The 11,336-nt window shown below is 31.9% G+C and overlaps 1 protein-coding gene across 1 annotated transcript; it reads right to left on the reverse strand.

Annotated features, from left to right (window-relative positions):
* Positions 1-4,371: 4,371 nt before the first annotated feature.
* On the reverse strand, positions 4,372-5,205 carry LOC127120764 (extracellular ribonuclease LE). Its single transcript, XM_051051304.1, has 2 exons — positions 4,930-5,205; positions 4,372-4,841 (listed from the first exon to the last, which is right to left on the reverse strand). Exons 1-2 carry the CDS (start codon positions 5,164-5,166, stop codon positions 4,443-4,445), a joined length of 636 nt encoding a protein of 211 aa, XP_050907261.1. The 5' UTR covers positions 5,167-5,205; the 3' UTR covers positions 4,372-4,442.
* Between the last annotated feature and the right edge of the window lie 6,131 nt (positions 5,206-11,336).

Raw genomic sequence — 11,336 nt, forward strand, 5'->3', positions numbered from 1 at the left:
ATAACACTTGACATCCTTAATCATTTGGGGCCAATAATAAGTGGCTGCCAAACGTGCCATCGTCGCTTTGACCCCGGAATGACCTCCTACAGCAGAAGCATGTGCCTCATGTAGCAATTGATAGCGCAATTTGGCTTCGAAAGGAATGAATAAACGTCCCTTGAAATAGAGAAGACCATGTTGCATTGTAAAGTGAATGGGTGTGCTACTGCAGCTACTCAATTTAGACAATAATTCCAGCCCAATCTGGGTATTTGCATAAAAATCAACCAATTGTGTCAACAACAGTGGCTGACTTGCTGACAGACTAGTGTATACTGACACTGTAGGTTCTGGAATTCGGGACAGTGCATCTGCTACTACATTACTGCGCCCTGGAGTATAAAGTATTTCATAATCAAAACCCAATAATTTGGTGAGCCATTTCTGTTGCGCCGGCGTTTGGATTGTTTGTAAGAACATGCCCCGTAAACTCTTTTGATCCGTATAGATGCGGAAATGACGACCAAGTAAGTAATGGCGCCATTTCTTCACAGCCGACGTGATCGCAAACATCTCACGCTCGTAAGCAGATGCTGATTTCATTCGTGTGCACAACTTCTTACTAAAGAATGCAAGAGGGTAAGTAGCTTGAGACAACACTGCTCCAATGGCGATACCCGAAGCATCTGTGGTGACATCAAACGGAAGTTCGAAACTGGGTAAAGCCAAGGTAGGCAACTGGATCATAGCATCCTTAAGTGCTTGGAATGCCTCTAAAGCTTGCTCATTCCAAATGAAACCTTTGGACTTCAAAAGGTCTGTTAAGGAACTAGTAAGGGCTGCATAACCTCGAACAAAACGGCGGTAATAACCTGTCAATCCAAGAAAACCGCGAAGGGCTGTAACTGAAGTAGGCACGGGCCATGCTGCTATAGCCTGTAGTTTCTCTGGGTCAGCTGCCACTCCATCGGCTGAAATAATATGCCCAAGATAACCAATCTGATTAACTCCGAACTCACATTTGGAGAATTTAGCAAACAGTTTGTGTTCGACCAAAATTTCTAACACCTGATGGAGATGCTGCAAATGGGACTTCCAATCCTTGCTATAAACCTTTATGTCGTCAAAAAAAACAAGCACACTCTTGCGTAGAAATGGTCGAAACACCTCGTTCATTGTAGCCTGAAAAGTTGAGGGAGCATTGGTGAGTCCAAACGGCATCACTAAGAACTCGAAGTGTCCGTCCACGGTCCGAAAAGCTGTTTTAAAAGTGTCTTCCGGTGCAAGGAGTATTTGGTGATACCCCGAACGCAAGTCCAACTTAGAAAAAACCAAGGAGCCATGGAGTTCATCAAGAAGTTCATCAACCGTGGGAATAGGAAAACGGTCCTTAACCGTAACAGCATTTAATGCACGATAATCTACACAAAATCGCCACGTGCCATCTTTCTTTTTGACTAATAAAACCGGAGAAGAAAAGGGGCTGGTACTTGGTTTAATAATTCCCTCATGGAGCATGTCATGGATCATATTTGTCATAATTTCTTTTTGGAATTGCGGGTAACGATACGGTTTTATATTGACAGGGTGAGTGTTTGGGTTTAGATGTATATGATGGTTTTGGTGTCTATCTGGGGGAAGGCCTTGAGGGGTGTCAAAGATGGTGGCATACCGGTGAAGTAAGTCTTTAATGGCAGGGTCAATGTTACTGTTGACTAGGTGCTCTGTTTTGGTTGTGGTGTTGGAATCAGGTTTATCAAAGGAAGTAAGGTGAAGTGAATGGATAGAGTCAATGGCTTGGGTGAACATAAACCTACAAAACTGAGCATAAGATGCCGCAGTAGGGGTCATGGAAGTAGAGCCGGTGAGGGTGATCGGTTTGTTGTTATAGGTAAATTGGATGGACGGAATCGAATAGTCAGACAGAAAAGAACCCAAAGTTTGTAACCATTGAACTCCTAAGACAAGGTCTGCTCCATGAATAGGCAATATAAAGAATGAGATGTGGAAATCTTGTTCAGCAATTCTCACCTGCACGTCTTGACAACACCCATTACATTGAATGGAATCTCCATTACCCACAATCACCGAAAAGGGAGTGTGTGCCACAACTGGAATGCCCAGAAACTCAGCAATCCTGGGTTGCATAATGTTGTGAGAGCTTCCTGAATCAATTAGAATTGTAACCTCTAACTCCTTAATGTGACCATTCACACGCAGAGTTTTTGGAGAAGGTGGACCTAATAGCGCCGCCTGGGAAAGCTGAAAGTGTTCAGCACAGTAAAATTTCCCTTAGGCAAAGTCTTGCATCCAAATGGGTTGCTTTCTAGCCCTTTGACTCTTTCTCAACACTGGGCCTCCAACCTCTTTAGGCCCAATAGCAGAACTTTGGTTTGAAGGTGCAGTTCCTGATGCGGGCCTTGTTACTAAGAGGCCTATTACTTGGAAGGTATATTCTAGAAGAAAGAAAGGTGGGGCAGGAGAGAGAAAAGGGGAGGCTGGTGAAGTGGTGAGCATGTAATGATTATTCTGTTTGTGGGTTGGGAGAATTGATATTCTCTGGTACAGGAGCTCTAGCTCTGGTATATTCATATTGTAAGAGCAAATCTGCTCCTTTATCATATTACACCATATATAAAATACCTCATTTCCTTCATTTGTCACTGTTTTATTCATTACTATATTGCCATTTTTATGTACCGACTGCAATGCAGATGTATTGGGATCAAAAGGATGATTACTACACTATCCAAAAAGACTTTAAATAAGTAGAGCGGGAGGCGTGGTTAGAGCTCTTGTTATACAACACTAGACGAATATACTGGTATCAAAAGTTGGATTGAAAATGAGGAGAGTAGGAGATGTGGTTAGAGCTCCTGTAGGGGAAAGTTAGGAAAGACCCAGTTTTGGGTTAATGTCTACTTTGTAAAGAATATTGGGAGATATCCAAGTGATTCTCCATAACAGTCAGTAAATCGGGCTTTAATATGACATTAAAGTTAAGCATTTAAAATGCCAAATTATATGAATCTGTTGCCATTATCAAAACCAAGATTTTATTCTAAAACTATATAGCAAGGCAGCTGCGTGCTCGGTGTATTGCATCTTTTTAAAATATTGTTCATGATATTAATTATAGAATGAATCCGTAATTAAAACTTGGAAGTAACTAGTCATCTTAATAAATTAGTTTTCGTTGTTATGGAATGTTATTTTAGGATGTGGTTGAAAAGTCTGCACTTGGTTGGAAAACTGAAGTCAAGATTAAGAAAGATATGGTATGCTATTTCATTCAATGTTTGACAGAGATCTATGCTTTGCTTTCCTTTTCCACCTAAAAGATAAACCTTTTAAATATTCAAAACTAAGAATATGGATGTTTACGTAACAACTTTTTCTTGCCGAGACTTACTCGGGTAGAACCATATTCAACTGCAGAAATGGCAAATTAGAAGCTCAACAATCCTTTGCTTTCCATTATTCTTTTTCTGACTCATACCTAGAATACCAACTAAGGCTTCTGATATTGGTCACAAAATTAAGCAACAGAACGCCGTAAATAGATTCAAAGAAATTCAAGTGCAAGAAAGAACTTGAAATGCCTAGGTGTTTGTCAAAGCAACTTGATGGCAATGAACCTGAAGTACTGCCTACTGACAGAGCTCTTGGATATGCAATTGTTCATGCATCTGACAGTTTGGAAACAACATTACGTGGTGAGAAGTCACAAGATGCACAAACTAATCCCAATGAACAATTTCCCAGCATTGAAGCTGAAAATATTGATGAGAGATTAGAGCTACATTTTCCCTCACTGTTTGGAGATGCTTGGTTAGATCCATGCCCCTAGAATTCGCAATCAAGACTCTCGTTGGGAATGAAGAAATCTCCACCGGTGACTAAGGTGATTGAAGAGATAAAGGTAAGAAACGATCTTCATATTCATGATGATCTTGTCTTTTCCTTATTGTTGAATGTGTATGGAAATCATGATCCCTCATTTTATGAACATGCTTCACAACCATTTTATATTTAATAAATATTATGATTATGGTGCAGCTGGTCTGCCTCTCACATATGGAGCATTCTATTTGTGCTCCAGTGAGAAGTTTGAGAATAGAATCAAATTTGATTTGCCACCTCCATTTCAAGAGGATGGCAGTTTACTTTATATTTTAAGTTCAGTTTGTATTCTCTGCATCGGGCAAGATACTCGTAGAGGAGTGATAAATTCCTCCCAAACAGTATTATGGAATCCAGCTACCTCGGATTTCATGGTATTCCTTCCCGTCGTGATGACCATGTACCACCATATAGGAGTCCATATTTTTATTTTCATGGATTTGGTTATGATCATGTGAGAGGTGACTATAATCATAACAATAAATATAAAACATGAAATTCATTTCCTTTATTTATCAATTGATATTACATATTACATTTGGATTACTAATATCATATCATGGCTTCCATTTAAATGAACTTCCGCAATTGCCAGATCGATAACAACCCTGGTAGTCATTCCCAGCATGATTTCTACACAACCTAATCTCTAATAACTCATAGTAGGAACAATGAAACCCAATCATATAATTAGGTCCAATGTGCTTACCTATGGCCTTTTCAAAGTCTGTTTTCTTCTGAGAAGTGGTTTTTGGGGAAATACCATCTTTTTGAAGTATATCAAAAAGTTGTAACCCCTTCCAAATAGTATTTGCTTGATCAAAATACTGAGTTTGGTTAAATGTCGAATATGAACAGGTTCCATGTTCTAACCACTGCTTTTCCCAAAATTTAAAATTGTCTCCTTCTAAATTTGGCCATGAAGTAGTGAGTTCAGCTAATGTTGTTGCAGAAATCTGATAAAAAAACAAATAAATCAAGTCAAGTATAATTGAGTAAAAGAAAGAATCGAAAAAGATTTATCTTTTTAATAAATAAACTCACCATGTCCATGGTTAATGTTGTCTTTGCTGGATCATTGGAACACTTACGTGGCTGAGAACCTGTTTGGTTTGCCGGCCACATTCCGTGAATGCTGAACCTGCTTGGTTTCTGGACACAACTCTTGACTCTACAGTGAGCAGGTGGCCACTGCATTGATATTATGAAAAATTCATATTGAGCAGCAGAGTTCAATAGCAATGATAAAAAAACAATAAAACTAAGAAAAAGCTTATTCATGATATATTTGGTTGATGAGAGTTGGAATAATGAGTTTGAGACATAGCTTACTTTGCTATGGTGCTATATATAGTTGAACTTTTTTATTTATTTTAAATATGTATAGTTGAACTTTTTTTTGAATAAGTATATTGAATTTTTTTTTGAATATGTATAGTTGAAAAAATATAAGTTAAACTTTTTCTTTTCTTTTTTGTTACAGCCTATTCTAATTCTTAATAAACTTATTCTTATTATGTATAAAGTTGTTATATTGAGTAAGATAAATTCTTTACGACTTACTATTTATCATATCACAATGGACTCTATTTAGAGTTGCAACCTATCATATACTTTTAATAAGTTCATCTATGGTTTTGTTTCATATATAAAAATGTTGAATAATTACAGAGAAAAGAAACAAGCTGCCAATGAATAATTCCTGAATACAAAATAGAAAGAGCAGTAAACAAAAACAATTTTAATAAAATTAGGTTAATGATATTTACACAATTTAAAATAGAAAGAGCATTAAACAAAAACAATTTTTTTTTATATATTTGGCAAACTAAATATTTCTTACTTTTTGAAGTTTCTCATTCTCCAATATATCCCTTCTTTCTACGTATTGTAAAAATTTAACTTTATTGATCACAATGTAGTATGAGAGTTTTTTCACAATTAAAACGAATTTGTGTGTTAATATTTTAATTATTCTCAACAATTCTTATTTTAAAAGTGCAAGTTTATACATAGGATAAAGTAAATAAAGAGATCACTTGATAAATATTCTTATAATAATAATATGAATAATAATAATAATAATATGAATAATTAATAATAATAGTAATATGATTAATAAATAATAATATTACCAATAATAATATTATTAAATAATAATAATAATAATATTACTATTACAAATAATAATAATAATAATAATAGTAGTAATAATAATATGACTAATAAATAGTATTAGTAATAATAATATTACTAATGAGAATAATAAGATTGATAAATAATAACTTTACTACTACTAATAATAATAATAAAATTATAATATTTAGATTTTAAAATGAGCTTGGTGATGAGATAAATATTTTGATAATATTTGTTTTCTGTAATTTTTTTTTATAATTGATAGAAATCCATGTGCAAATTGTTGAAAAAATTAAATTTACTCCCTCTTAAAAAAAGTAATTTTAAAAAAGTCATTTAACTTTTTAATGTAATTGCACGTGTAAGGCAATTTACCATTCATTTAGTAAATGTTAAATTTAAAGTTAACTAGAATAATCAATTTTTGGCTAATCAACATTTAATGTTTAGGGTTTGGCTAATCAAAATGTAATGTTTAGGATTTGGCTAATCAGCATTTAATGTTTAGGTAATGTTTAGGGTTTGGCTAATCAACATGTAATGTTTAGGATTTGGCTAATCAGCATTTAATGTTTAGGTAATGTTTAGGGTTTAGCTAATCAACATTTAATGTTTAGGGTTTGGCTAAGCAAATTTTGATTTAAGGTGTTAAGAACTTATAAAAATGTGTAAGTGCTCTTAAAATAACTTATTAAGTTGATTAATCTATAGAAATCAATTTTTAGCATTACTTAAATTGATTTGTAGTGTTAAAACATTAGGAATTAATCTTAATAATTAAGAGAAAATAATTTGTGGCCTAATTAATCTTAATGATAAATTTAGATTTTATGATTTATTTAGTAATTATTAATTAAATATTTTAATTAACATTTTGATATATTAATTATTATTATTATTATGTTAAGTTTCTTAAGTCTTAGAAATAGTGGCATATGAATGACTAAAATGTAGTATTTAGGATTCTATATATTAAGAACTAAAAAAGCTTTATCTTTATAATTAAATACACACATCATGTTTCTGATTATGTTGTTTATGATTTAACTTTGGAGCACTGACGAGGTTGAGAACCTGTTTTGTTTGCAGGCCACATTCCATGAATGCTGAACCTATTTGGTTTATAGACACACAATAAATATATATACTAAACATGAAACTCGTTTCCTTTTTTTATCAATTGATATTACATACATGGATTACAAATACCATACCATGACTTTCCATATTTATGAACTTTCTTAATAATTATATATTTTTTTCATATGTTTTTAAATAAAAAAATTAATATATTAGGAAATGAAGAGTTACCGGTGGATCATTTTAGGGTTTTGTTTTATTGTATTACTATCCAAGTACCAAATCCTACAAAAGTGCACCCATTACATACAATGTACACACCGTCTCCTCTTCTTCTTTTCTCACATCTCTTTGTCTCTTACATTCCTCATCTCCTCTATTCTCATCATCATCACAATAATCACTCTTCTTTGTTCATTGTATTTATGGTAATTCCTCTTTAACTTCACTATACTTCAATCAGTAATCTATTTTTCATTCAATCAGTAAATTAATTGTTATATTTTCGTAACTGCAAATATCTTTGCATTTTTTTTTTGTTATTGATGCAAGATGTTTTTAAAAAAAATACAAAATTTATGTTTTTTTGAAAGAAAAAAACAACGAAATACAGTGTCTCCGTTGGGAGTGTCTCCGTTGGGATGAGGATGTAGGAAAATATTCTGCATATTTCCTACTCCATTGACATCCCTAGGTTGATGAGAGCTGGAATAATAAATTTGATGACTGCCATAATAATATATATATATATATATATTTGAACTTTTTTTTGAAATATGTATAGTTGATTTTTTTTAATAAGTATATTGTTTTTTTCTTAAAATATGTATGGTTGAAAAAATATAAGTTAAACATTTCTTTTTCTTTTTGGTTACAGCCTATTCTAATTCTCAATAAACTTATACTTATTATGTATAAAATTGACGTATATTGAGTAAGATAATTTTTTTACGACTTACTATTTATCATAATGGACTCTTTAGAGTAAGATAAAATTGACATATATTGAGTGAGATAAGTTCATCTATTGTTTTGTTATATATATACTATTTAAATTGACATAAAATTTATTTACTATTTATAGAGTTTGAATCTCAATTAAATCAAATCAAATCAAATAATAAATATACTATTTAAATTTTAAAAATATCTTATCATATATGGCGGGTAAATATCAATAATAATAATAACAATAATAATAAATAATTGGTAGGTAATTTAACAATAATATTAAATTACTCAATTAATATTAATCAACTATATTAAATAGTTATTTTTAATTTAAAGTTATAATTTAATAACATATAATTATACAATCAAAACGATGTTATATATGTGTAACATCAAAGGTTGGATCCTTTTCAGCATTTTGCCACACACCTCTATCAAATTTATATACTCTTTTTTTTTCCAGGTTATTAGGTTTGTAATTTTACAGTCATCTAAATTTGCAGTTACATTAATTTTTGAATTTTTTTCAATGAAAATGAGTAGAAATGTTGATTCTGTGAAAGACATCAATGACTCAAAAGAAACTTGGCATCTTGCTGTTCGAATAATGGATGTTTGGAGTGTTGTGAATAATAAGGGTATTGAACATTTGGAGATGATTGTTATGGATTCCTTGGTAAATTGTTTTTCTTTTTTTAAGTATAGATTTTTGTATGATAGTTAGTAATTACAACAAAATGCTTTTTTGTATAACATATAAAAAGAAGATTATTTTCATTTTGTTAGGGTGATCGGATTCAGGTCCTTATTCGTCATGACCATTTACTGAAATGGAAAGAGGTCATTAAGGAGAATATGACCTGCATTATAAACAATGGCAGTGTCTATAACAATGATTTTCAGTGGAAGGTATGTGATCATTCAAAAAAATTTGTGTTTCTTGGTGGTACCACAATGAAGGCAATCGAACTTCAAAATATTCCACCTAAAGGATATTTCTTTAAAGATTTTGGTGAGATACTTCAAGGCAAATGCAAAACCGATAGTCTGGAAGGTAATTTAAATTCTATTATAACTTATATAACTTATATATTTGCAAACACATTCAATAATGAACCTTACTTTAATGTAGATATTATTGGTGCTGTTAGTGAGATAAACCATATCCAATCCAACACTCCGGGGAAGAAAGTTGTTGTTTCTGTTGTGCTGAAAGATTTGAAGTAATGCACATTGTTTTCATAACTTATGTGTTTGATAAATTTATATATTTTGCATCACTGAATCCCATCATATAATATTGTTTATTTATATTGCAAAATAGGGGTAATTGCATAAATTGCAATTTATGAGAAATCTATGGATCAAAATTTTTGGCTTACTACAATGATCCTAAAAACAATGGAGCTATTGTAATTCTGCTCACTCATGCAATGGTAAAAGATGACCAAGGTATTACACTATCAGACTTTATAAATACATAGCTGATTTGTATTTTTCATTATACGTTCAATAATTTTTATATTAATTATACAATTTACAGTGTCAAATGCATGGAGTGGTTCCAAATTGTTGATAAATGAAGACATCCCTGAAATTCAAGATTTTATGTCTAAGTATGGATTTTATTTATTTATTTATATTCAGATTATTATACATAATTTTTAATTTCAAAATCAATCTTATTTCTATAGGTTGCCTACTAATGAACAGAAGGAGAAGTCTACTCAATCTGCAAAATCTCTTTCTAATTGGTCTGGTGGTTCTCAGTATTCGCCAGTAGAAAGGTTTGTTCATAATGCGAAATGTATGTCCTTAAGTCAGTTCTGCAAAATCAAACATGTAAGTTGAATACTATAGAGCCGAATTTATCTTTACTATTACAATTATATTGTTTGCTTTTTGAAATTAATATCATTTTTGATTTGCTTTTAGGAAACTTTATGTGTTACTGTAGCAACCACATTGAAATTTGTTGTCTCAAAGTATGGATGGTTTTATTATGGCTGCACAAGGTGTTCTTCGAAGGCACCTAATCCTGAAAAAGCTTATGAATGTTCATGTGGGCAAAAAGTCGAACAACCTATACCAAGGTACATATAATCTAGATGAATTGCAAATAAATTTGGTAATGGATTTGTTATTAATCATATTATTTTCTTCGTTTAAAATACTATAGGTACAAGATTGAGATATATGTTAGCAATGGTGAATCAAAATATCGATTTGTATTCTGGGATTCCGAATGTGCTGCTATACTTGGAATGACTGCTGAATTTATGCATAACTCTATGGTGGAGGTACATTGTTATACATAAGTTAAAATGTTAATAGTTTATCGAGTTGTAAAGTTCAGATTATCACTCATGGTTGATATTTTATTTTTCCATTAGAATGGAGAAGATGATCCAATTGTTTATCCTGATGAGCTTGAAATGCTGTTGAATAAGAAAATGGCTTTTAGAGTTAAGGTGCAGCCAACGTTTTCCCAAGCGTCTGTTTGGAAGCTTTGTGATGATGAAGCCTTTGTTAAAGAGATTGAAAATGACTACACAGTAGAAGACGTATAATATTCACTTAATTCATGTACTATTTAAACATTTAACAAGTATAATAAATATTCGATGTTTCAATGTGCAGAATCAGTCTAAAACTGAATATGCAAAGTTGGTCCCTAACAAAGAAAATTTGGAAACTTCCGCAGTAAGTATCTTCATTTGTTAACATAATAATTTTCTATGATAAATATTATATTATTATAATTCATTTTATATCTGACAATTAATTTTTTATATTGCAAGCAAACATTATCTGCATCTGGTGAAAATGATCCAGAATCAATCATTCTAATGACTCCGGCTAAGGATGTTGTAATTGCTGACAAGGGTGAAGAAGTTGATTTTGAAGCGTCTGGCGCTACGCAATTATCAGGCACCAAACCATCCAAGAAATTAAAGATAGAATCATCTTCTTAATTAGAATTTTCGGAAATTTGATATTGAAATATATTTTAGGAACTTTTTAGCACCAGAATGAGTTTAAGTATGAAGTTGTTAAGAACATGATATGTTTTGGTTGTAAGATGTGTTCTTACTTTTTTGAAGTGTTTATTTTGTGGGATTACAATTGACATTTATATTTCATGTATGGTTTAAAGGATGATAATGAGTATTTAATTCATGTGTGTGAAATTATTCAAAATCCTATGTTGTTATGTTGAACATTGTGTTTTGTGTGCTCTTTCAACTACAAAATTTATATGAGTATCATATCTTCAAATG

The sequence above is a fragment of the Lathyrus oleraceus genome, chromosome 2 (assembly GCF_024323335.1).
Source record: "Lathyrus oleraceus cultivar Zhongwan6 chromosome 2, CAAS_Psat_ZW6_1.0, whole genome shotgun sequence".
NCBI lineage: Eukaryota > Viridiplantae > Streptophyta > Magnoliopsida > Fabales > Fabaceae > Lathyrus > Lathyrus oleraceus.

Coding starts and splice junctions, on each gene's coding strand:
- LOC127120764 (XM_051051304.1), bottom strand. CDS start 5,166: ATGAATAAGCTTTTTCTTAGTTTTATTGTTTTTTTATCATTGCTATTG. Junction 4,842..4,929: donor CAACATTAACCATGGACATG/GTGAGTTTATTT, acceptor TTTTTTTATCAG/ATTTCTGCAACAACATTAGC.